The sequence below is a fragment of the Lepisosteus oculatus genome, chromosome 21, assembly GCF_040954835.1.
Source record: "Lepisosteus oculatus isolate fLepOcu1 chromosome 21, fLepOcu1.hap2, whole genome shotgun sequence".
In the NCBI taxonomy this organism is placed as follows: Eukaryota; Metazoa; Chordata; class Actinopteri; order Semionotiformes; family Lepisosteidae; genus Lepisosteus; species Lepisosteus oculatus.
Window position 1 is genome coordinate 8,614,275 of NC_090716.1, and position 27,780 is coordinate 8,642,054.

Here is a 27,780-nt window from a genome sequence, read left to right on the forward strand (position 1 = left end):
GCCATTTTTCCCCATTGATTGCTGTCTGTGCTGTAGGTGGTGTAACAGAAAAGAAAAGTAACTGCGCTCACTCTGGTTATTTGTTTTGGTCTTTTTTTTTATCTTGGCCCCGAAACAACACACGACATAATGATCTCGTACGCCGGGTTGAAGCCTTCCTGTTGACTTCCGAGGTCGGGTAACTGTCTGTTTAAACTGTCTGACAAATGGAAATGGTGCCCAGCGAAGAAAACCAGCTCGTACCCAAAGAGGTGAGATAATCACACACAACACGGGGGAAGAAATTGGCAACGGCAGGCCCTGGGTGTCTTGCCTGTGTTAAGGCAAAATAGACAACTAGGCTCCCGTTACAGCTTTAAACTTCAGACGTCGGTTAACAATTGCCCCGCTGGTTCGCTTTTAGCACAGCGTTGAGCTTTTATTTTCCTGGAGGTAGGAGGAGGAGGGGGGGAGATCTAAATACATCTGGCTAAACGAAGTCAACCTTCAGCTGCCCGAAATATTTTGTGTTGAAGGACTGGATAGTGAGCCGAGTTCCGGACTGAACGATTGTGTCGCTACACAATCGCCGGCATGACAGCATTGCGTTTGTGGGTTAACGCCGTGTTCGCGCTGCGGCCTTTTGTGAGTCCTCATGCAAATCCGTATCAGGTTCCCAGCAAACAAGAGGAGGCCTGTCTGTGTGTGGAGTTCGTGAAGTCAGTGGCTCACACATTCTTTCACACGGCTCCATAGGCTGCGACTGTAAGGATAAATTAAACGTCTAGCTTCTCAATTATCCAGGACGGCCGACTGTGCAGAAGCGTGTTTACGCGTAGCTGAATACACTGTAGCGGTCCGTAGTGGTGTCACTGGCGAGCTGTAGCTGCGAGCGGTCGCCCAATCCTGATTTCGCCTCGTCTTTTGTTCTTCAAATAGAAAGTACCTCATCTGCGAAAAAAAATAAACCTGGAGCTCCGGAAAGTACAACACGGTCACCTCGTGTCCACGGGAAATAATCCGGCAGTTTCCTTTTCATTGTTAAAAAAAGAACACAGACACGGCAGATTTTAGTAGTGTTTAAAGGGCTCTCAATAGGTATGTATTTAAAAAAAAATTGCTTGTTGGTTATTTATAGGTAAAGGATACCGTTTTGTCTTTCATGATCATTCCCGTGCGATGGTTTTTCTGCGTTAACTGGTTTGATTGCTGTTTTAACAATCTTGGGAGATAGTTTTCCGTAGCAGAAACCTGACAGGCGCACTTCAGCTTAATCGTCGATCATGAAATTTAATAAAACGTAGCTACTTTTGACCTGTATTCAGAGAGGGTTGGGGGGGAGTCCCATCTACAAAAGCAGAAATGCTTAAGCTTTAGAGTAGATCTGTATGGCTGATGTAGAATTGAAACACCAATACTGCTCTTTTTCTAGGGAAGCACTCGGGTGGTTCTCCATAGGCTTTTTTTGGCAGTGCGTGGGACCAAAATTGACCTTTAATTTCTTGTGAAAGTGTGAGTAGTTGTGTTAATCAAAAATATTCACTATTTCAGCTGATACAACCTGCTGTGCAGTTTACAGATTACACCGCATTGATGGTATAGCCCTATCAATTCTAAAACAAAGCAGTTTTTTAGAAATGAATTTAACAGGTAAAGGAGGAGACGATTTGAAGTGAGTACACGGGTGTCTCAATTTCTTTTCTAATAGAGCAACCTGACGGATTGTGAAATGGGTTAACAGATGTGATTATAGGTAAGATTTTAGATTGACTGAATACAAGGTCACCCAAGATTACTACAGTAGTTTAAACAATGATACACTTACATTGTTTACTTTTTAAAATTAAACATGAGTTTATTAATTTTTATAGTTCAGTTTTAGGGAACTAAAATTAAATTGATAACAGACTCTATTTTGGAGATGAGAAATATAGGTGATGCATAAATGTTGTACAAATGTAGTAATATGGTGTGCCTGCCATATTGCATTTAAGTGCCTTGCATTTAAGTTTTGTAGGATTTGTTGTTATGATTAGCATTATGCAATTTCTTACGCTGAAATAATATAAGAATAAACTAATGGTTCTTCATTTTCTTCTTTTCCAGTACAAGTGTTTTTAAGTATGTAAGTGCTTTTCACCTGCGTTGAGATGTCTCAGTTGAGATAGCATTAAGTGTTTTTTGTGCTACAGGGTGTCACTGTTTTTATTGGAAAGTTATATCATTTTCACAACTTGTACAGCCTGACTCAGCAGATGGAGTCTGTAGTTGTTTTTCTTTATACTAGCAACTAAAGGTTTAAAATGTAACCTGTTTATAAAACAAAAAAACAAGTACAAAAACAGTACACCATGTTCCACTTTTGCTTTTGAAGGCACACCAAACAAGCAATGCCTGTAGTAGTGTATCTCAAATACATTTCATTGTATGTGAGATATACTTTATGAAGCAACTTTTCTGTCTTAAAGAATATTCGTTGAATGCAATGAAATGAGGGCTAAGATGTAACCCATTAGAAAGAACTGAATTTTAAGAATTCAAAATATAAGCTTTCACTGTAATAGTTATGATGTGTTTGTAAATCATAGGAACCATTATTCAATGTTTGCTGTCTTTAGAACATTACCTTCAGCAGAAGAATAGAATATGGAATATTCTGTACTGTATTTCAGATAATTCTATTTACAAAGTAATAGAATGCAGTGTGACCATATTAATTGTAATTTATTCCTGTGCAACTGTATAAGCCAACTGTTTATGATCCTCATAAAATAGTTAATTAATGTAGTGCTGTGTAGTATAATTAAAGTATGCTAAAAGATACACAGCAGTAAATATAACATAAACTGGTCAGCTGAAATATGTAATCAAAAGATGTAAAAGCATTTCAAATGAAAAAATAAGTACAATGTATTTGTAGTATGTATTGCTGAAAATATTGCAAAAGGTGAATCTAAAACCACCATACATAGTGACGTAGGCTACAGGACTATAGAATAGAATATGTAGAAACATTTCCTAATATTACTGTCCCACGTTTTTGGTGAACAAAATTGTTTTGTTTTTGTTCACCATAAATCATGCTGACCTTGTATTGGTGTAAATTTTTCTTAGTTTTAAATTGGTCGCCTTATGTTATTAAATGCAATATCAATATAAATGCTTCTTTTTCAGTGTTACAGATTTAAACATAAAAACTCTTATCATGTTTGGTAAATTGCATTTGACTGGACAAGACACAGTTCAGAATGTGGGTATGCAGTGCTCTAAGGTATGATATTTAAAAGATGCTTTTATCCTAGGTGGCTTACCTTACATTTTATACACTGAACTGTCACAGCTTAAGATTGAATTGTTACTATGATAACTATGGCACTAAGTGGAGTGATTATTCATCTTAATATATTGAAATACAATTTATTTCTTATTTTAAAATGTATTTTTTTTATAGAAGTTGGAAAGGAGCTTGGGGAAAGACAATGATTAGCATAATGTAAGGCAAATGGAGATGCTTTCTCAATTATTCTCAATGACATGTTTTCAAGATGATATTAAGTCCTATAATCTGCTTGGTACTGTAATCAAGTCAGCCCAATAGTGAGCAAAGACCTAGAGTGACTCATTGTTCTGTCTTTTGTAATCACTTTGCTGAACCATATTATAACCCCTCTCTTGGTATTCAGTGTCTGTTTCTGAAAATTAAGTAGTTGCTATAACTTTGACAAATTGATCTTTCGTAAATGGGGAACCAAATAATTTCGTAAATTTGGAAACATTAATAAAATTTCCAAGAATACTGCTTTCCATGCAATTGCTAGAATTCCTTTGCAAGAAAGGTACGAATTCTGGACTGATATGTTGTGCTTTTCTCCCTTAAACACTAAGGAATGATTTTATAAGTTGATTTCAAAACAGAATATGAAATTATAGCCTTCTTAGATTCCAGCTACTTGAGCAATCCTGAAACTTTGAGGTTAAAATCTTTGTAGTCTTAGCCTTCAGGGTTTCTTTTTTAATACAAAACACGACTATTATTGTTTACACAGTACTTTTAGTACAATGCTGTCTGTGTTATGATAGGACATAGTTACATAAAGTCTGTTTATTTTTTTGTCATCACTCATGACCATGAGGGACACTAAGATGGATATTTGTGATATTTTTTTCAGACGGCTAACAGTAGAACAGAAAGTATAGGGAATGGGTCTTCAAGGCTTAGAAATAGGCAGATGTATTACTGTTAAAATTTGGAGTGGAAGTTAGTTATTACTAGCATTATGCAATCTGGACACTACATTAAAACTTGCAGACTAGACCACAGTGACAGCAGTGCTAAACAGTGCTAATTAATTTTTGGGAACTTCAGCGTTTCTGGACTTTTTCAGCAAAACAGTCTTTGGGCCTTCATGTCGTCAGTGTTTAGAACAGTATTAACTGCTTAGTAGTTCTCTTCTAATAAATTATCCAGATGAAAATAAGTATTTGTTTAAATTAAATTGCCAGAACCTGATTTCTTGCAAGGTCCCTGTAACTGGCGTTACCTGATATTGACATTGGAATTTTCTTTATTTTTCATAATTGTATTTAATAGTTCAGTTTATTAATCTCTAAATGTAAATTTTAAACTTGCGAAAGAACACTTTTAAATATAACGAATGCCTGTGACAAGTGGTAAATGCTCATCCTTCCTGTTTAGAGTGGACGTTCAGGTATTCATACATTGTATTGTATGAATTTCAAACTCAAATTTTAGGATCCATTTGTAAAAGCACAGTGGTGGGGAGGCTATAATTTTATACAAATCCATTTCTAGTTACAACTTTGCAATACAAAGAAAAAAAATGGGTCTTCAGATGTCAAGCTAAAATGATAAATCCACATTTTAGTACAATGTATTCTTAAAGAACTACCTTCTACAAAATGAATAACTAATTATCCTTTTCTTTCTTGCCAGTTTTCAATGAGGACTCCAAGCACAGTGCAATTTCAGAGGACATAAGCACACTAGGGTAGCCGATTAATAACAAGGCACTAGTACTGCACAGCTCACAAAGTGCTCTCTTCCTCTTAACACAAATCCTTTGAATATTCAACCTCTCAGCTTTTTCTGTAAGATATAGACTAAACTTTGGGTAGAAAAAATATTTACAAATATAGACCAAATATAGGGGCAATATGGTATTATGTGGTTCCACTTATTGCTCCTCTAGATTGGTTGAAAGACCTTCTCTCATTTGTATACTTTTCTGCGTAAATATTGTAGAGGTAAAGTTAATGTAAGGAAGATATTGTTGGAGATGATCTAGTTGTCAACTGCAAGCATAAACAAGCCCCAATTCTTTATTTTTATCAGAACACTGCTGGGCACTCTTACACTAGTAAGTGTTTAAAATAAAAATCTGAGAATGGCCACCTGCTACCACAAATTAAAATGTTTGACAGAAGTCTTATACTCAAGGGTGAGTCAGCTGGGCAGTATGGATATTTTTGTCAGTTCTGTAATTAGTCCTAGAAAGCAGTCCTGGTCGATACAACAGTTCACATGAAACACTATCCTGATTGAAATATTTGTAGAAATTAATGTTGCAGGCTAATTACGTTTTCAGTTTTATTAGTGAGACTTTATTGTACTGGAATGCCTTACTTCTAAAATAAATACATTGTTTACTGATATAAATCCGTTTTAGATCTGTTACCTAATTTTATCTGCACATACGAGAATAGTAGACTTGCTTGTACAGTAGATCACGGGTTTGCAGTGTTGCTAAACCCATGGCACACAGTGTCCTGTTGGCACTTGCAATGCTGTTTTCCTGAGACAAATTAGGAGCATTGCTTCAGTCTCTACCCTTCTGAAGCCCATGCACACAGGGTTTTTCAGCTTTACAGTGAATGCAAAACAAATCCATGCTGTGCAGTGATTTTCAGTTTATGAATGTGGTGACATTCCAGCTAACTGGGCTTGTGACAAGATCTGTGTGATTTTTAAGAATGTTTAAAAATGAAAACAATGAAGATTTCAAAATTATTAGTTTTAATGTTGTTCTTACTGAAATTTAAGTTAATATTATATGCTTGATTTTGTAAGGTTTTTTTCTTAGGCTGGTATTTTTTTGTGCAAAAATGTATGTTACCTGGAAGTATCAGGAAGTAATGTTTTTTTGATAAGCAGCTTCTGGCACTCCTTTTCTAGAGAACATAATATTAATCTGAGTGCTGACAGGCTCTCCCCTGAGTGTTTCTGATTGGCAGAAAAAGTAGTAAGTCAGTCTGGATTGGCTTTTTGGCAGGAAGTGCTTCACAGTAGTACAGATACTGTAAAACAAGGAAGTGATAAACTTTCATTTTCTTGTTTTAAGGTGAAAAGGATAAAACACAAAATAGTTTTTATATTTAGTCATTTAAAAAGTGTAGCACTTTGATTTGTTGTCTCATTAGATTTATATTCTCTATGTAGGCATTAACAGTTAAGATGAATTATTTTGATGTTTTAAACATCTTTTACAAACTACAAGCAAAACACTGATATTATCAGCAGGCCTATGCACTAGCCTGTCCAAGATTCTGCCTTCCCAGAACTGCTTAATTATAAACTTGTTGAGCAGTGGGAGTCTGGAAGAAGATAATACCAGATTGCTAATGTTGAAAGTTTTACAAAATTTGATGTCAGGTTTAAAGCCAAAGAAGAGTTTCCAGTTAATATCTCCAAGCCAGGTAGTATACTGTTTTTATTCCTGTGGGGTGAATGCAGAAGTTGATTAAACCTGTTAATGACATTTATTTGTTTTTCTTAAAAAAGGCATATCTCAATCTTATTTTATTGTTTGCGCTTTAGATATTTTACTGTTTGCTTAATATTGCTTAATATTCAATGCTGCTGAAAGCTGACATCCTGAATTATTTGATTATTCGACATACTCGAATGATTATTTATCACTTTAGTGTAGCTGATACATTTTTAATATTAGTTTACACAACTATGATGGAGATTTTTTTATTATTGTTCTTAATTTCACTATTTAACCTTCTTTATCAACCTTTGAAGTTTCTGTGATGTTATCTGCTGTGGGAAAATATTTCAGTTGGGTAGATACAGAAATACTGCATTGCTGTAGAATACTACCTTTGTTTTCTGTTTGGAAACTTTAATTTTAATTGGGGATTGTTTTGATGTATTTAAATATATTATAAAAACATTCTTTAGTATAAGGGAGTCTGAACATTTGAAGAATACATGAAGATGCATGAATGTTTACGTCACAAATATAACTTTTTATATTACAAGATTACATTTGTAATTCAATAAATGTATAAATGATCAATATATAACCACTGGATTAATCATAGGTTTTAGAGGCTTTTTAAATGCAATTTTTCTAACTGTACTGTAAACCTCAGGTTTAATAGATGTTGGATTTAATGAACAAAATCTGCTAAAGGGGAATTTTGTCTGTAAAATCAGAAATATTGGTCTTTCCACACAATTAAGGGGAATTGCACAACTAGTAAAACAATGTATAAAGGGTTACATAAGTTTAAAATTTAGGAATATCTGTATAGGTCAGTTGCTTATGATGTGTTTGTATGCTTTAGTGAATTGTATAAAGTATATTTATGACACATGAAGTAAAGAACTTGTATATTTAAGAAAAGACACGTGAATTATTTTCATTGATTTCATTGACTGCAATCATTTTAATTGTTAAAAAATGGCAAAAGTTCAAGAAAATGTATATAAAGTATGTATTTCCCATGGTATGTTTGAGCTGAAAAATATTATTTGATAAATTAACAGACATTTTGCAATAATGGACACCCCTTCCCCTTATTAATCCAACTGGGTTTTTACTGTATAAACCTATGAATATTTTACCTGCTGTTAGTCTTTTTAAACTGAAGAAGGACTTTTTCCTTCTTTAGAGAGAAGATTGCAGCGTGGGATGTTCCAGACCTTTTCATATTTTGTGAAAATGTATATGTTCTTTACAATTATAAAATGAGGAGACTTGGAAGAAAAATTCCTTTTTCAAGTTCACTTTCTATGGTGAACCAGCTTCTCAGTGTCAGAAGCTTTGAATCAGCACGCAGTGTTATTATCTGTTGTTAAAAATACCTCTAATCCGATAATACTCTTTGATGTGTTGACAAGTTGGGCTTTTTAGAGCCTCTAACTATAGTTTTGGAAAGTTATCTTATGTCTGCTAGCTCGTGATGAATAAATCATATCGGATGTTCGATGGAACGAAGGAGACTTTTTAAAAAACAATCTGCTGAATCTTAAAGCAAAACTGAAAAGTGGCGTCAAGACTGGAAATAATAAGAAACTGTCTACCAAATAATGTTTTGGTAGACAGTTTCTTTAGAATTTGGATATCTCCTGTGAAGTAGTGCGAAACTATTCTTGAGAGTGATTCTGAAAATTTGTCTGAATTGGTTTATGCGAATGTAAAAGCTTGGTTTGAGGGAAACTGCAGTAATTCTGGCCCCCTGTCCAGCTGAGTCTGCTGTAGCCCCTTCCTTGACATAACCATTAGGTACAAGTGAACACAGGTCCAGACCGCAGTATGAACTGGACAACCAATTGGCTCCATAACAACAGAGTGTTTTGTTTTTCTTTCCACTTGCCACAGGGTAAGTTTTGGAGTTGCAGACAGAGTATTTTTGATGAGATGAAGAAGAAATTCTCTCAGGTAGATCTTTGGTGAAGCCAAAGCATGAGATGGCAGCATGGTGCACTGCTGTAAGTTGTTCAGCTCACTGCTGTCAAGTAGCATGGCATTTTTAATGTTTACCCACCTTATACTGTTGAGTGTTGGGCACAGCTGCAGTACCAATAACCTGTGGTGGTGGTACCTGTGAAGATGTTGAATAATCAACAAATTTAACTAACACTTAAAAACGCAATACAGTTTAGGAAACATTGTATGTTTTTTTTTTGCATCTCTTGCCATTACTCGGAAAGTAATCTAAGGAACATTTCTAAATCTAAAAAACACTGAGCAAAACTTCCAGTCCATATGTACAGGTTCTGTACATTGCAGGAAATAATTGCTGCAGCAGTTACAATATAACCAAAATAATAGCATACCATTAAGGATGAAACTGTGTAGTTCTGGATATCAGATAACTGGAAGAGAAATAAAAAATGTCCTAAGGTAGACACTATAAGAGAGCATTGCAGATCACAGCATGGGATGTGATTATTATGGAACGTTAGGACAGCATGGAGATTAGTATACTGTGCACATGGTTAGATAAAAAGAAAAGTCACAAAAAGCCTTTCATTTGCAATTACAATGTTTTTCAGAGATTGAAACTAATCCACAACATGGCCTAAAGAGCATTTGCCTAAGACTAACATGCATGCAAGTGTTTGAATTAAAACAAGTGCTAGCCATTCACAGATGTGCTCAAAGCAGCCTATTCCTACATTACTGTAGGCCACTAGATACTGTATGTCCAGCTCATTGGTTTTATAATGCATCGGATGAGTTTTTCCAGTCGCTGTTCATACGCTTTGAGGCTTACCATTTTAAGCAGCCTTCTGAGAGCTTAATGAAACAAGGTGTGCAGTGGGTCAGATTAATACTGTTTGCCATGAAGCCTTGAACCCCAGGAAACGGGAACTGTGTGCTGTATGTTCGATTGATGAAATAAACTTTCATGCAAACAGATTTGCGTAATTGGTTAACTCTAAGTGTACTTCACACATTTAAAGTCACTTAGGGGGGCGGAGATTTGAAGTACAAAACTTTTATGGAGGCTACTGCATTTTAATCAGACCAGGCAGTGTAATAGTGCATAATCAAAAGCTTTGTTGTTATGTTTGATGTATATCATTTTTCTTTTTAGTTAATACTGTTAGATATTTAAGTTACATATAGCAACATATATAGTGACTAGTAGCAGTGAAAGTGTTTTTTTATGTCAAAATATTCAGAAAAAGAAGGTACCCTAACCAACGTAAATGTGGACCACATCAGAATATATAATGTCTCTTTCCTTTATTCCTAGTATTTACAGGATTTACTCTGTCCTTTTAGATAGAAAATGCTGCAGATGAGCCACGAGTGCTGTGCATCATTCAGGATACCACCAGTGCAAAGTCTGTAAATGAGAAACTCACTTTCAACCTCCCTGCTTCAACGCCCCTGAGAAAACTTTTTGAAGATGTTGCCTCGAAAGCTGGCTATGTGAATGGCACTTTTGATTTAACATGGGGAAGTGGTACAGACATGGTAAGCCTCTTGTGCTGAATGCTTACTTCTGTAGTTTGTACATAGCATTATTCTGCTAAAAACAAAATTCGAAACGTAATGTTTTTCAACTACCATTGTTAACAGCAGGGCTTATTCTATACTGTGCTACATAAGTACAGGAGAAGGCAATAGAAACTGAGAAGTTTATTCTGACTACCAATATGTGCAGATGGTTTTGAATTTGACCATATCTCCTCCAACGCGGTGTACAGATGCTGAGGCTGTTAGAATTCAGGTTTTTACTCTAGGTCTCAGCAGCCAGTGGCAGCAACAAGAATACAAGTCCAATCCTTTTGTGGAATTTGAAAAATGTTTTGTAGTCTCATATGTATATAGATAGGTTTATTCCATGCTGAAAAAAAGAAGAAAGAGAACACGTTTCGGCCGTGGAGCCTTCTTCAGGCTTCACCTGAAGAAGGCTCCACAGCCAAAACGTTGTGTTCTCTTTCTTCTTTTTTTCAGCATGGAATAAACCTATTACTTGTTCCTTTGCAGACTACGCATGCTGACACAGCTGCCCACCTATGTATATAGATGTCGTCTCTCCACTGAGCAGCACCATAGGCCACGGCTAGGATAGTAATTTATTTAAAATACAAAATATGTGACCAGCTGAAAAGTTCAGTATGTTTTGTTCTTGAAGTTTTTTTTATCCCATCTATTGATAATCTTGAAAAGGCCACTGTACAATGATTTCTAGACACTGCCAAGAATCAGCTTATTTACACTGATGAATCTTACAGATAGACCTCTACCGCTGGTTCTAAGGAATTCATATTCTATCATAAGTCAACAAAGGGCAAGTCAGTTTTTCATCAGTCAGACCATGATGTATTGTCAATGCATAATTTTTTCTTTTGATTGTGTAGGCACCATTGGACCATAGCAGTGACTCATCTCTGGCAGAGTCTGGGTTTGAACCAGGAAAGAAAAACTTTCTCCATCTCACAGATAAAGATGGTGAACAACCTCAGATAGCATCAGTAAGTGGAAAGGTGACATAAAAACAGATGGAACATTTTAGCCACACTGTTGAGACTGTTTAAAAACAACATCCTGCTTTTCTCTTAGCTAATATACTAAATGAAAATGTACATTTTATATCACAATAAATGATTTAGCCCTTTCTATAGCACTTCCCTTATACAAACCCTATTACTTTTGAGTGGATTAGCCTTACAGTAAGTTTGTGCACCCTTACAGTCAGCTTATAGTCATTTTTTCAAATACAAAATATGCAATTCATGGAGTTGCATAGAAAGCCTTTGCTTGCAACATTTGTTGGATTTAACAATAACCTTTCTTTTTAGGATGAATCAGGTACAGCAGACAGCAGCGGTCTAGATGACAGCTCCCAGGACAGGTTCATTGGTCCCCTGCCCAGAGACTGCACAGTTGGCTGCAGTAGTGATTATAGCAGCCCCAGCTATTCTTACTCCTCCATATTAAGCAAATCTGAAACAGGTTAGGCACTTGGAAATTTTGTTGAAATACCGAGCTTAGCTGTTGACAGTGTTTTCAGCAGTGTACTGTGACACTCATTCTGTTCTGTTTATTCTTGTAGGATATGTGGGTTTAGTGAACCAAGCCATGACCTGTTATCTAAACAGCCTGCTGCAGACACTCTTCATGACGCCTGAATTCCGAAATGCTCTGTACAAGTGAGAGCAATGCTATAGTTTTGCAACAATGAAATGATAGAATCATTTTGTTTTTGAGGAACCATGGTAACCAGCCTTTTCCCTTCTCATCAGCTGGGAGTTTGAAGAGTCAGAAGAGGACCCTGTAACCAGTATTCCTTACCAGCTCCAAAGGCTGTTTGTGCTGCTGCAGACGAGTAAGAAAAGAGCCATTGAGACAACGGATGTGACTCGCAGCTTTGGCTGGGACAGCAGTGAAGGTGCAAAAAGAATTCTCCCAACTTCGTGTTAACTGCTGCAGTGAATAACTGGTTTTATATCTTTATATCTCTTTCCTGTGATTCATGCTTGTTTTTGTCCAGATCTCGGTAAAGTTATGAAATTAAAAATATGCTGATTTTACAACCTGCATAGTAAATTGTAACAGTACAGCTTCATTTTAGAGCCTGAGAGAGTCTGTAGTCTCGCCCTATTTGTTTCTGGCGAATTACATTAAAAAGTCCTTGACCAGTCATGAAATAGTTGGAAGTAGCTGTTGTGTATCTTGTCGTGCGAAAAACTGCTTTCTGAAGTTGTTTTTTCAGTGTTAAGGTGTTCATAATGTAACAATGATTTACTGATGCATTTCATGCAGCCTGGCAGCAGCATGATGTACAGGAGTTATGCCGTGTTATGTTTGATGCACTGGAGCAGAAATGGAAGCAGACAGAGCAGGTACCTTTTAAGTTTCTAAAATTGTAAGAAATAAAGCACTTGGTTTATGAATCAGATGGCAAATTAGGAAGGAAGGACACTTTTTGGTTTCACATTAAACACTTTGTTATATCCACTTACAAGTACCTGAAGATTGAAATGTGAAAAGGCAGCAAGAGTTGTACAGTATCTCAAGTTGTTCAGTTAACTCGTATCAGGAGGGCTGATTAGAATTTGTGCTGTTGGAAACAGGACAGTATTAAATAGCATTCCTGTTTTTGTTGGAGCGTTGTTGAATAGGACACTGCCTTTGAGTTGTGGCACTAAGGTCACAGAAGGAGGTTTGGTATTTTTGGATAGATACATTTGCTTAAGGAAAAATGTAAAATCCCTATTTCTAATAAGCACCCTTTTTTTTTCTTCCAGGCTGACCTAATCAATCAGCTTTATCAGGGCAAGCTGAAGGATTATGTAAGGTGTCTGGAGTGTGGGTACGAGAGCTGGAGAATTGACACATACCTTGACATCCCACTTGTGATCAGGCCTTATGGTTCAAACCAGGCTTTTGGCAGTGTGGTGGGTGTTCAGCTATTTTTGCAATGTTCTTTGTATAATAATGTATTGAAAGAAAAAATGAGTAGTGGTGTTTGAAAAAGACTTGTTCTGTCGTTCATCCAGTTTGGGGAACGACCAAATGCCATGTAATTCAAAGACACCATTCCAGGCTATACATCTATTATATTGTTAACAGTTTTAGGGTGGATGTATTACCAACTCATTCACGTTTATTTATTTTATAGTGACAATTTAGTAAAGAAGAATTTTAGAGCATCTTTTTGCTGTAAGCACTAATGATGTAAAACTTAAAACAGGAAGAAGCCCTTCAAGCATTTATCCAGCCCGAGACTCTTGATGGCCCTAATCAATACTTCTGTGAGCGGTGTAAAAAGAAATGTGATGCCCGAAAGGTAAGACTAGAACTGATTAACAGGTTTTTGGGTCATGAGTAGTTTAGGATGGAATAATGTAGTAGGCCACCTGGATTTAAATTACTTTCCAGCGCAGTACTGTCTTTTAATTCTGTAAACACAAGGTTCAGAAGCTGTTTTCTCTCTTTCTAAATTTGGAATATGTCCTAGGCCTTATCTATCTTGGTATTAACCAAATATCACAGAACTAAAAACATATGTGGAAAAGTGTTGTAAACATGGCCCTAGAAAACATGACATTTGAAATATCACACATTTCACCTTTGCATTCATTATTTTCATTATTGATTTAATATAGTATCTTCTAATTTGTATTGAAACCCAGCATTGCTGTTATGTGTAAAAATTGCTACTAATGGTATAGTGTAGTCATTGCACTTAGACATTCTTCCATTAGTTCTGAAAAGCAACTTCCAGTTAAGCAGTGATATTTGCCATTGACTGTCACTGACATACACTTGTATTGTGTTTATTCGAACACATAAAATAATAGGTGCACAATCCAGTAATATAGTAGACGTGACATTAATTCCAGAGGGATGTAGAAAGTCTTATGTGACTCTCCACACATCTAGATGAGCTTTATCATAATGAAAAATTAAGGAAGTATATTGACTATATAATGCTGTGCAGTGAGGCTGCTATTAACAAAATCAGCTGTCTCTGTAATCTGGTACTGGGGGCATTCCACATTATTCTTCCAATACCAAAAGCCCCAAGCTATGTACTCTGTTTGCCAAATAATGCACGGATCCATAAATCTTTAGCAAGAATAAATTGACAATAATGAATTGTAATTCAGTACTCCAGGTACATACGGTATCTTAGCTGTATCAGATGCCCGGTTTAGATAACTTTTGTAATACTACTGGAATACTAATACTACTGGAATGCTTACTTTTTCTTCTTTACATAAATAAGGCTTAAGGGTGAATATTTATCAAGAGTTTCTGTGTATATAATCTCATCCAAATAGTCTGTAGGTCTCCCATCACCATATGTCATCATCAAAGGATATTTCTTTGGACTTGAATATATGCCATGTGTGTGTTCTAGGGCCTGAGGTTTCTGCATTTTCCATACCTCCTGACTCTGCAGTTGAAGCGCTTTGACTTTGACTACACAACCATGCACCGAATAAAGCTGAATGATCGTATGACGTTCCCTGAAGAGCTGGATATGAGTCCATTTATTGATGTGGAAGATGAGGTAACATTAGATATGATCAGGGGATGTATCTGTGGCTACATGGAATTTATGAGTTGCTAATTCTGTGTATCCATGAGAGTATTTACATAAAAGACCTATCAGGCAGCAAGTGCCTTACAGTGACAGATACATGCCTAACAGTTTTTGGATCCTGTGTTTGATTGTCTTCTTTATGGGAGCATGTTACACTTGTTTCTGCACAAGTTAATTCCAGGTTCTCCAGTTTTCTCTCAAATACATACTGGCTAGATTCGACAAGATATTCTACATTTCGCCAAAAGAGACTTTGCTCCATCTCTCACCAGGACAAGTTGCTCTCTTATAATAGATGGATGAACCTATCAAGATGATTTCTTATTTGTATTATTATTTTATTATTGTAATGTAAGTGATTATGTAAACTAATTAATAGGGTATAATTAATCTTTTTCTATTACTTGTCTTAAAGAAATCTCCTCAGACAGAAAGCTGCACTGACAGTGGGGCTGAGAATGAAGGCAGCTGTCACAGTGATCAGATGAGTAATGATTTCTCCAATGACGATGGAGTTGATGAAGGCATTTGTCTAGAGAACACCAGCAGTACAGAAAGATCTTTGAAGTCTAAAGTAAGCCAGTCTTAGCAGTAACCCTATGAAGATTAATCTGGTCGTATGGTGCAAGCAGTGAAATGCTACGTTGCTTACTGTGCATGCATGTTTTATTTATTCTGCCACCTTTAACATGAAAAAGCTGCTGACATTTTACTTGTATCAAACTAAATAGAGTCAGCACTGTACAACATTTCACTGCTTGTGGTGAGTTTTTTGAGTTAGTAAAAAGGAAGTAGAATTCTATTCCACAGCTGAAACTAAATTTTCTTTTTCACTATATAATCTCCAAATCAAGCATCAGCACAATATATACAACACTTTCAAAATAATTTGAATATACATAAGTGCACATTGTTACAGTGTGTGCCCTTTTCCTCTATTAGATTATAATAAGAAGGTTAGCCTATCCTGTATGATTTATCTTTAATGTTTGAAAAGTATGTCTCCAGCATTTTAATCGAGCTGTTAACTGTGTAAACATAGTGACTAATTATAAATACCCACCAGAATCAGAACAATGAACTGAATGTAGTGTCATCATCCTTGAATAGCGGATTACACAAAATGACAGACTGGCCCTGCCTTACCAACCTTTTCAAACTGTTTTTTGTTTGCTTTTAAGATTTTAGAACATGTTTACATTTTTTTCCTAAAAAGATACAGAATCTGTGATTTCCTTATGCATAGATCAGTTGCAACTGATTTCACATATTCTTGGGTACGAATGCTAATATTTTTTTTTATTTGTCCTCTCGCACCAGAGTTCCTTAACGTTTGAGCTCTTCTCCGTCATGGTTCACTCAGGAAGTGCAGCTGGTGGCCACTACTACGCCTGCATCAAGTCCTTCAGTGATGGACAGTGGTACAGTTTTAATGACCAACATGTCAGCAAGGTAACTGCACACAACAAAGCAGCCAGCCATTAGCCCCTGAAATTGTAAAAGAAATTGCCATTCCATGTAAGACTGCTCAGTTTTCTATCCTTTATTTAATCAGTCTTTTAGGTCAGTGTTTCTAAATCTTTTCCTCCTCACAGCAGACACATTTGCACCATGCACACACATTTATATATCACCGGCCTGACATTAACACATAACAAAATTTATTTCAGCATTTCGTCATTTTTCATGAAGTGTGTAGTCATCTTACCCTGGCAGGAGTTGATGATCATGAAGCACTGAGCACTTGTTCAACCAGTCTCCAATGTTCTCTTTGTTTTTTTTATGCCAAACTTAAAAAATCTGAACTCACACCACACGCAATTCCCACATGAAAAGTTATAGAGCGTGGCCTCTTTATCATATTTATACAACATGAAACACGACACATCACACAATTAATGTTTAAACTAATTAATTATTTTGTCTTTTCTCATATGTAGCTTTTCCAAAATTCTGTAGCACTCCCATTAATGTCAGAAGGCCCAAAGGGAAAAAATGCTGGGGTAAATAGCTGATTGAAAACTGCTTGCTCCTTAAAGTTACTTACCAGCACATTTGAAATTGTATCTTTAGTGGTCTAGTTTAGGTTTTGGGGTTATCAATTGAAATGTGGTTTGTTCTGAATTGCAGATTACTCAAGATGACATTAGGAAAACATATGGTGGAACCTCAGGAACCAGAGGTTATTATTCTAGTGCCTTTGCCAGGTTAGTTGTAAATGCCTTTTCTATATGACAGGTTTATGGACTCCTGGAAAGCTGTGTTTGAAATGTTTTTGACACTTCAGTTTTGTTTTCTTATTAATACATTATTATTCTATGAATCCCATATACTGTTTATTTGGTAGAGGGATTAACCTTGAATTAAACATCAACATCAGTAGCTGAAGCTAATTTTTTAACAGTGTCGCCAAACTTTTACTGAATAGTAGTTTCTTCAGACTGAATAATCAACCTTTTTTCCAATTTCAATAGTTCTACAAATGCGTATATGCTGATCTACAGACTAAAGGATCCTTCAAGGAATGCAAGTAAGTTATTGAAAAAGAGCCACTTTCGATATTTGTGGTGTTATACCACTGATTTGTATAATTGTAGCATCACATTTTTCTCTCAAATGAAGAGGAGGCTAGTGCAAAAAAAAAAGCTATCGTATGTTTCAAGGCATGTATAGCTAACAAAATGGTTGGATCAGTACTGCTTCTTGTCATCTGTTTTCACGTTAACATTTTATTATTGATGATGTTTGACTGCGTAGAGTATTTGGAGGTTCAAGACTTCCCTGCCCATATAACGCGTCTAGTGCAGAAGGAGAAGGATCTGGAGGAGCAGGAAAAGAAGCAACGTGAAATAGAACGCAACACATGCAAGGTATGAGGCCCTTGCTAGACGTGGCTGGCTGCCATGTTTTACCTGTGTCAAGAGAGATTCCTATTTATAATAAAATAGGAAGAATAATAGAAATACCTTCTTTTGCACTTATATTTTCATAACCTTTTTTTTTTCTCCACATAGATTAAGCTGTTTTGCATGCACCCAGTGAAGATGCTTATGATGGAAAACAGACTCGAGGTTCACAAGGATAAGACACTGAAGGAAGCTGTTGAAATTGCATACAAGGTACAGAAAGTATCTAGAACTACATAAGTCTTTAATGATAGTATTTCATGCAATTGTTTGGTGGTATTCTAAAGTGAAATATGGATTCGTGTTTTTATTTTTAACATTTGATGCAGAACACGCACATTTCTGTAGTATCAATTGCAACTTTCATTTTTTTCCTTTAAAAATATGTAGTATGTCATAATGGGTGTTTTGCCACACACGTGAAATAGCAAGACCTAAGTAACATTTTCCATAATTTGTAGCCATGCACACTTCAAAAATACACCGTAAACCAGGGAACCTCCTCGGAAGATGCATATATACATCACTTTCTCTGGTCACAGTAAGTTATGCGAAGTTGATGTGCCCTGAAACAACTGTCCATGGCTTCTAGTCTTAATGGTGTGTTTGCAAAAGGAAAAATTAAAAGTCTCTTTAGAGACACTTCGCCTCCCAGCATAGTGAACCAGAAACAGCTGATGTTAATACCCGTAAGTCATAGGTGTTAATAAACATTGATATGTTTCAACACAATATCATGTCGTGGATTTCTAGTCAAAGTGAGTATTAACAATAAATCTTCTCTTTAATATTGTGTACAGAATGTTCACAGATTGAACATTTGTGTTCCTTTGTTGCTTTAATTTTGTCCTTTTTCTTATGTGAAGCTCATGGACCTGGATGGGATAGTTCCCCTGAACTGCTGCCGCCTTGTTAAATACGATGAATTCCATGAGTATCTGGAGAGGTCATATGAAGGAGAGGAGGATACTCCAATGGGCCTTCTCCTGGGTGGAGTGAAGTCATCCTACATGTTTGACTTATTACTGGAAACAAGGAGGCCAGAACAAGTCTTCCAGCCATACAAACCAGGAGGTGAAAATTAGTCTCAAACACTGCTTTGCTTGCTTCCAGTTAGAAAATCAAGCTGCGGTTTTTCTGGCCTGCAATACGTACTGTGACCACAAGATGTCCTATTGTGTTTAGAACTGAATTATACCAATTTGCTCCATCAGCATTTGGTATAGACTTGCTAAATAGAAATAGACTTGCTGGTTGATATTTCTCTCATAAATCTATAGCTTTCTACAAATATCCTTGATTGCACCTGATAATATTTTTAGGAGCAAGCCAAATCTATGTCACGCTGTTTACAGCAGATGACATACTGAAGTTGTCTGAATGGTTTGGTTAAATCAGTGACTCATAGCCTCTCTTGCACACATAACAGGCCTGTTTAGCTTAGTCAGAATGCTGTAATGCACATATTGCCCATACATAGATGCACAGTCAAGCTATGGTGTTAAAGAAGTTCTGTACCCATTGATCCATTTCTTCTTGATTGTGGATCCTCGTTGAAATCAGCTGCTTTGGGTCTTGTATTCCTCGCAGAGGTGATGGTGAAAGTGCATGTTGTTGATCTGAAGACTGAGGTGATAGCCTCTCCTGTCAGTGTCAGAGCTTACCTGAACCAGACCGTCACAGAGTTCAAACAGCTAATATCACAGGTAGGAGATTCATTGATATGATGTCCAATCGTTTGTCTTGCATAAAACAAATGGTTTAATGTTTTTTTATTTTTAATGTATTGATGATGATGATATACCTCTCATGAGTAATGTGTGTGACGTGAATTCACACGTTGTACAAGCTATAAAACTTAATGGAGCTATTTCTCTCTCCAGAAAATTCTTATAGGTTATTTGGACAAACTGTGATAGAGTTTAATGGTGATCTTGTAGGGTAGGCAAGATGTTAAATTGTTCACAAAATGTATAATAATACTGAATACGTTAACCATTATGTCATAATTCAAATGCAAATACTGTTTCTGTTTGATAGGCAACTGGGCTCTCAGCTGAAACTATGCGCATAGTACTGGAGCGTTGCTATAATGACTTAAGGCTCCTCTATGTACCTAACAAGACACTGAAAGCAGAGGGGTTCTTCAGGAGTAACAAGGTCAGTCCATTTGTTTACATAACAGTACAGCACAGTAAGTGGTGAAATATTTCCATATTAAATTTAGGAATCAGAATTTTTTTGTTGAAAATACCTATGTACTTCTGCTCTTAAAACAATTTTTGCTGTCCATCTGGGCTAATTCATCAGATTTAGCTGCCTTAAGTGTTTGAAGATGCTGTCTTCTGAGTGCATCGTTAGATCATCGCTCTCTCTGTTGTGGCTCAGCTGCTGTTTTGTTATTGTTTTTATGTAGAATTGTTGAAGTGTCAGTGACCTGAGGAAATAGTTTCTCATCAGGTGGTGAAAGCATATATATATAGTTACAGATGTGTTTCAATGTCATAATTTCTAATTTGAATAAATGGTTAAATTTTGCTAGTAAAGCTTCTAATAGTTTTTAGCCATAAAGTCAGCAAAGTAATGAAAAATGATTAAAAGAATCAGCAAATATATTTAGCAGAATGAAGTTCTGGAAAGTAATATTTTGTTTGTTAATTTCAGGTTTTTGTCGAAAGCTCCGATTCAACAGATCATCAAGTCACTTTCACGGATTCACTTTTATGGAAGCTGCTTGACCGCCATGGAAACACTATTAGACTGTTTGTTTCATTGCCTGAGCAATCTCCAGGTTCCCATGCAAGCAGAACTCTTTGCCAAAAAGGTGGTGGAGATTCAGGCCATTTGGAAGACAACTTTGAAATGGTAAAGGGCAACAGAAAATCGGTGGAGGCCATTTTGGAGGAAAGCACAGAGAAACTGAAAAACCTGTCTCTCCAACAGCAGCAGGGAGGAGGGAACGGAGACAGCCTCAAAAGCTCAGATGCTAGTGACTTTGAACACATTGAGTCACCCTCACAGGAGGCCGACTCTTCAATGTCAGTAGACAACAGAGAGCTGGAGAACCGGATTCAGACCTCGGATCCAGAGAACAACTTTCAGTCAGAAGAGCGTTCCGACTCGGATATAAACAACGATCGCAGTACCAGCTCGGTGGACAGCGATATCCTCAGCTCCAGCCACAGCAGTGACACGTTGTGCAATGCTGACAATGCCCCCATCCCCTTAGCCAATGGCCTTGACTCTCACAGCATCACCTGCAGTCGGAGGTCAAAAGCGAATGAGGGAAAAAAAGAGACGTGGGACACAGCAGAGGAGGATTCTGGGACAGACAGCGAGTATGATGAGAATGGCAAGAATAAAGGAGAGACCCAGTACATGTACTTCAGAGCAGAGCCATATTCTGCAGATGAAAGCTCTGGAGAAAGACAAAAATGTATGTCTCTCCATATAATCTTCAGGGGCTGAAAAGAAGTGATTCTTATGGGTTGTTTTGGATTCCTGGGGAAGAGCTGCTAATATTCTAGGGGAATAAAATGTTGTAATTGAATAAAATACTGTTCTGTAGAGTTCTTTTTCCATTCAGCATCTGTTTAAGCACAGTTAATTAAGTTATGAAAAAAGCTGACAAAGGAAAGGTAAATTTTAAAGATAAATTATAAGGAAAAAGACATAATTTGGTTGGTTTTTCAAATTCTGTTGTTGCTGTATGGTGTAATTAGCCGTATTAATAGATTTATTAATGTCATTTTAAGAAATGTTTTTTAATACTTTGAGCCTTTAATCAAAACCTGATTTAAAATACAATATGACTTTGTATTTTGTATGTTATAAACGTTTCTTCATAGTGATTGTGTTAGTAAAATTGCATGTGAATACTATTTAAGTTTAGTCTGATTTTGCTTGTTTAAATACTTTTAATTTGTAGTGCACTCAGAGTACACAGTGGTGCTGGAATCGTTGTTTATATCCTTGTCAGAGTTCTCTTCTAACAGAGTCGGTCTTTTAATATGTGATGAAATGTCTTGTAGGTCTGTTGGTCCATGTTGATAAAAGAATCACACTTGTGGCATTTAAACAAAATTTGGAGCCATTTGTGGGAGTTCCATCCTCTCAATTCAAGGTCTTCCGGGTCTATGCCAACAACCAGGAGTTTGAGAGTGTGCGACTCAATGAAACACTTTCTTCATTTTCAGATGATAATAAGGTGAGTGACTTTGAAAGTTGTCAGTTTTGAGTGCGACGTCTCAGCGTTTTGTGTTTCAGAAAAAATGCCTCATAGACGACCCTGTTTTCTTTTGACACAGATAACAATAAGGTTAGGAAGAGCACTGAAAAAGGGGGAGTATCGAGTTAAAGTTTACCAGCTTCTGGTGAATGATCCAGAGGTAAGCACTGAACAGAAAAGGATTCCTTTTTGATGACTTATCACTGTATCACTACAGCATTGAAAATGTGTGCCAGCTGTTTTTTTAGTCGGGACAAGTGACTAAAATATTTTTAGCTCTCCTGGCACTTTACACTGATTACTAGTAATGTTTTATAGTAAGGGAAATTTACCTTATGAAGTTGAATACTTTAAACATTTTTTTAATGTGCCACATGTATTGTTTTCCACACCTGAATTCAGCCTTGCAAGTTTTTAGTGGATGCAGTATTTGCTAAAGGAATGACAGTCCGGCAGTCTAAAGAGGAGCTTTTGCCTCAGCTCAGGGATCTTTGCAGACTGGATCTCAGCATTGACAGGTGAGTAATATTGCACAGAAACAGAAAAACGTTTAGGAAAGACAGGGGGAAAAATAATTTATACAGCAGATTTTTCGGTAAGTAGTCTGCAGTCTTGTTTTGGAGATATTTTTAAGTGGCAGATGACTTAAGAAATAGACTTCTTTTAATATATCGGTTTGTCTTTTGCCACAGGAAAAGATTTTTCCAGAACTGCTGCCCTGTCCAATGCCAGTACAGATGAAAGCATATTTGCTTCTTGCTCACAGTGACACTGGCTGCATAAAAAACTTGCCTTAGTCCAAGACAAAAGCACTATTTTTTAACCTGTCCAGCAGGAATTGACTCATTGATTTTGCTATTATGTTGGTTATTATTTAAAATGTCATTTTTAAACGAAATAACTTTCATGTTAAATGATAATTGCATTGTTTTACATTTTATGCATGTTAGATATGTAAAAAGTTTCTTTATGTACAGTTACTAAGAGTCACACCTGTGACCTTTTTAAAAATAGAGACCCCGAGATATGGAACAACAACAACAATAAAAAATGTATCATCTACATCCTTTTATTATAATTTCTCTGATATATAAATAAAAAGTCTTAAAGGAATGTGTTATATACCTGTAACATTATTTTTCCACAGGTTTCGTCTGAGGAAGAAAACCTGGAAGAATCCTGGAACAGTATTTCTGGACTATCATGTTTATGAGGAAGACATAAACATCTCTAGTAACTGGGAAGTCTTCCTTGAAGTTCTTGATGGTAATTGTTTCTATTAGTGCATTAGTAAAATTTTAAACTGCATTTACAGTTTATAACTCTAAAATATTTGCTGTTGTTCTTTGTAACTGGGGGGTTAGTCTAGCCAACAAGTTATTATAATTGTGTATAATTATGAAAAGGGTAATTTATACAGCGTATTTATTAGACCTTTTATTCAGTTGCATTTAGCTGCTTGAAAGCTATTGATATTGTAGAGCCAATACAAAGCTAAATCTTTTTAGTCTGAAACATAGAAAGTTACTAGATTAAAGCATTCAAATCATGAGAGGCCATTCATCTACACAGCTTAATGGATTTTTTCCAAAGTAGTAACAGTAGGAACTGGCCATTCATAACAGAAGACACACTTGAAAACAAGCAAGAGATGTTGAATTTCTAACCTTGTGTTCTGACTTCTGACTCATGAGTGTTTTTGTTGATCCTGTAGGCTCTGTGAGCTCTCTATCGGCTGCCTGTTTGGGTGATCGCATAATAAAGAGTTTGAAATTCACCTCCCCAGTGCTTCTTGTCACGCCAGGGTGTCTTCTCCGCGCTGTGTTGCACACCTACAGTAGCTGTTGCTCTGTCCTTTCACACTCCCTGCAGAACCGGAGAGGATGAAATCGATGTCTCAGCTCGCAGTGCTGACGCGGCGATGGAGTCCTGCGCAGATGAAGTTAGAGCCGTTCCGGGAGGCGGTTCTGGAGAGCAGCAGTGTTGATGAACTGAAAGAAAAAGTGAGCTGCCACATTTTAGCATTTCAGTCCCCTTGCCTTAAGACTGAATTATATAAGGAATGTATAAATATATTTTGCATTTGTGGTAGACACTCTGTTGCCGTTTGAATTTGCATCCACGCTTTTTGATTGTTTACTTCAGACTAAATTAATATTTTATCACTGATAATGGAATCCTTACACCTTCTCATACAGGCAAACACTGTTAAACTGTCTTAAGTAACAACTGTTTATTCCTGTATTTCCACCACTTGTGGTGGTTTAGTGAACTTGCAATGTCTTGTTTTTCAGCTCAGTGAAATAAGTGGAATTCCTCTAGAAAATGTAGAATTTGCAAAGGTAATATATTTTTTTTTACATTTTAAAATGTTACTTTGTGTTTGTTGATGTAAAACAGTAGAATTCTATGAATATTGTTTTTCATCTGTTATTAAAAAAAAAAGAAAAAATGCTTTGGTTAAACAGCTCTATTTTGTTTTTCTGCTTATTTCTTGTATTTCTGTATTAAAGGGCAGAGGAACATTTCCATGTGACATCTCAGTACTGGAGATTCATCAGGATTTGGATTGGAATCCTAAAGTTTCAACTTTGAACGTCTGGCCTCTCTACATCTGTGATGATGGTGCCGTTGTCTTTTACAGGTAAAACACTGCTATAGATATAGTGCAAAACATATGACTTCATGTAGAGTTCAGAATTTACATCGTTAGCTTAAGCTCTCAGTCTGACTTAATGTCCATAATACAACCAATAATTTCTTACAGCCTTTAACTTAATTGAAATGCATATACACACATACATAGAGTAGCAGATTTATGTATTGATACCCTTCATCTCCAACAATGTTGTTTGCTAATTTATTAAGCTTAATACAGTATAATTTTAGACTGTACTTAAAACTATACTTATATTTTAAACCAGTGTCTCTTCCATGTTTGTGGAAAACACATTTAGGAAGTGGTAGTTCATTTCCTGTGCATATGCAATTTAAATTACAGGGTGTGAAAATATATTTCTATAACATCCTACATTTATTACCTAACATTTTCAGTCAAAAGCTAAATTATGCTTTGCCCATTTATAAATGTATGCTGAACCTTTAAGGTAAATCCTTTATGTTCATGCAAACATATATTTTTAAAACATAAGTATGCTTACAGAAAAGGAGGGAATTTAGTTTTTTCTGGCTGTCAGACAAACCATTTGTGTAAAGAGACACCCACTCTGGAGTAGCTCATTCTGGCTTACCTAAAGATCCCCCTTAATTCATTTGGTGAAGCATTTGTGGTGCCATGAATCAACCAGATAGCTCCTATACTGTACATAAAATGCTTTAGAATGGAAAGCCATTGAAAATGCATTTTGCATGCCAAAAACCTAGGAAGAACAATCATCCTCAAACAGACCCCTGTGGTACTCATTACATTGCTCCATTTTGAGCATTTAAGCCTTATTTAATAAACCCTTATGTTTAAAGTTGATCTTATAAATTAGCCTTAATTAGCATTTCCCTAGCCTTACATGTAATAAGATTTTTTGGTTTATAATTAGTCTAGTTTTCTGCCCTTTGTATGGATGAGTGCTGCATTACCCTATCTTACTATTACCCTGTTTTGCTTCTTTAAGTACAATTGTTAGAGTACCATCAGGATCTGGAGATTTATCTTAAATGCTTCTAAAGCTTGTGAAATTTGTCTCTATTGTGCTGAAGTGATATATTGCTAATCTCTTTCCTCCTACTACAGTTTCATTGTTTAAATTTAGTGGTTGTCACTAATGTCTGTTAATCAAGTCACATTTTTGTATCTTTCCTTTGGAAGTATAAATGTATGATGTCTCATGAATTATTAGGTATTAATACAAAATATGATTCCTGTAATCATAAGGATTATTATCTGTATTGTGAGATTTTCTGTCATATCACCTATAGTGTTTACTCTTGAAAATTGTAAAGTGGTGTTTGAATATGTAAAGTTGTCATGTTGTTTTGTAATTCTTTAATACATCTGTAACTCATTCAGAAGGTAATCCTACTGCATTCAGTAGTTTGTAATTAGTCTTGCATTTAGAATCTGTCCTGTGAGGTTGTATGTTTTAGTCAGAGCAATGCAGTTAAGTCTAGAGATGCTCATAGCTCTCATTTTTTAAATTTAGAGACAAGTCAGAGGAACTCATGGAGCTATCAGATGAAGAGAGAAATGAGCTCATGAAAAAGGAAAGCAGCCGTCTGCTGAAGACAGGTCACCGAGTAAACTACTCACCTCGCAAAGAGAAAGCACTGAAGATCTATTTGGATGGTGCACCAAATAAAGACTCAGGCCAAGACTGAAGCTGGCTCTGTTCTCTGGAGTAGAACTCTATAGCTGGCTGCCTGTGGCTATGTAGCATCACCATAGCAGGAATCTTGTTTTGGTGTTAAAACAATACCACCAGTGCTGTATGGCTGATTGCCCACTACTCAGAGCCCTCGCGGTGTAATATGGCTCAGAATAAAGTTGTGCACTATAGTTAATTGTACTGTAAAGTTTAAAGGGAATAGCAAAAGATAAATCAGATAACCTAAAAGAAAACTACATTGAGGATAAAGTAAACAGATGGGTGCACATACTGAGTAGAACAGCTAGGCCTGAACTGGTATTGCTTAGCTTAGTCAGAGCTCTGCAGAGGCCTGAGAAAGAGCCATTCTTTCACACTTGTGCACATTTACCTCATTTAATTATATAAAAAACAATTGTATCATAACTTAGTTGAAACTAACCCCAATGATGTCAAAGATAAATCAAAAAGAAATGCTGAGAACAGCTATCTTCCATTCGTTCAATATTATTTTAATACAAATTATGGGTTGTACCATTCTGGAAAATCAGAAATGTTAAGTGTTCACATACATGATTTCCAATCTTCCTTATTTTGATCAAATTTTGATTCTGGAAATTGAGAAGTATGGGTGTTCATATCCAAAGTTTCCAATTTTACTTATTTTGATCAAATTTTCATTCTGTAAAATGAGAAGTGTAGGTGTTCAGATCCAAGATTTCCAATCTTCCTTACTTTGATCAAACATTAATTGTTGGATGATTTTCAGACTTGGAGTTGAGCAATCTAGTGCTTTCCATCAGCCTTTCTGAGATTGACAGTGTGTATATGTCTGTATGTAAATATCTTTCCATTTGTTGCAGTCCTACTAAATCTGACTTCTCTACCCATCAGTCTCCTAAATTCTGAACGATACTGTGTAATTTTAAATCTACTTGTTTATTTCATACATTTTCTTTTGGTTGGTACATATTAGTTCTCATACTCCCAAGGCTGCTTGGCTTTTTTGTAAATTATTTTGTCTAAGACTTAATGAATGTTAGGTCTGAATTATATGGCACAGGTTTTAATTTTTGTCTGTATTTAACCATCTTTTGTGTATGTAGATAAGTTTTTTTCCCTCTGCACAACAACATAGTATACACATCCCTTGAGGTGAAAAATGTTTCATGGTGTGCGTTTGGGAAGCCCGCTTGAAATGCCCTAATTACAGATAGGGTGCATTGAAAAGCAGGTTTGGCTTTGCTGCACAGTTTTACACTGATAGAGCAGGTGTGCATAGTGTGAAAGCACTGCCTAATTTATTAAACGCAACAAATCACAAAAGAGAAGTGTGGTTTTTGGAAGGTGTCTCATGCTGTTGCAAGCTGTTTACAGTAGACATGCCAATAAAAAGTTTATTATGTTTTATTGTTTTGAGTTTTAAATCGTGTGAACATAGAAGAGATGATTTTAGAATGGAATTAAAAGGCTTTTTTCATAATTGCAGCATTTTGTCATAAATTAATATATTTACATCTACAAA

General features: G+C 36.1%; 1 protein-coding gene across 6 annotated transcripts; it reads left to right on the forward strand.

Annotated features, from left to right (window-relative positions):
- usp47 (ubiquitin specific peptidase 47) lies at window positions 1–27,738 on the forward strand. Of its 6 annotated transcripts, none has more exons than XM_015338260.2 (29): window positions 1–251; window positions 8,610–8,669; window positions 10,023–10,217; window positions 11,108–11,221; window positions 11,549–11,702; window positions 11,803–11,899; window positions 11,993–12,138; window positions 12,513–12,592; window positions 12,998–13,147; window positions 13,444–13,539; window positions 14,617–14,769; window positions 15,218–15,376; window positions 16,123–16,254; window positions 16,933–17,009; window positions 17,277–17,332; window positions 17,560–17,672; window positions 17,817–17,921; window positions 18,575–18,782; window positions 19,299–19,414; window positions 19,749–19,868; window positions 20,373–21,144; window positions 21,740–21,915; window positions 22,016–22,096; window positions 22,339–22,454; window positions 23,084–23,202; window positions 23,809–23,939; window positions 24,231–24,278; window positions 24,450–24,580; window positions 26,094–27,738. In XM_015338260.2, the coding sequence occupies exons 1-29, from the start codon at window positions 207–209 to the stop codon at window positions 26,266–26,268; spliced, it is 4,125 nt and encodes a 1,374-aa protein (XP_015193746.1). In that variant the 5' UTR covers window positions 1–206; the 3' UTR covers window positions 26,269–27,738. The 6 variants fall into 6 exon arrangements, with proteins under 6 accessions (XP_015193746.1, XP_015193748.1, XP_015193750.1 ...); XM_015338264.2 differs by lacking the exon at window positions 1–251 and adding an exon at window positions 771–1,077; XM_015338259.2 differs by lacking the exon at window positions 1–251 and adding an exon at window positions 6,431–6,693.
- Window positions 27,739–27,780: the final 42 nt, after the last annotated feature.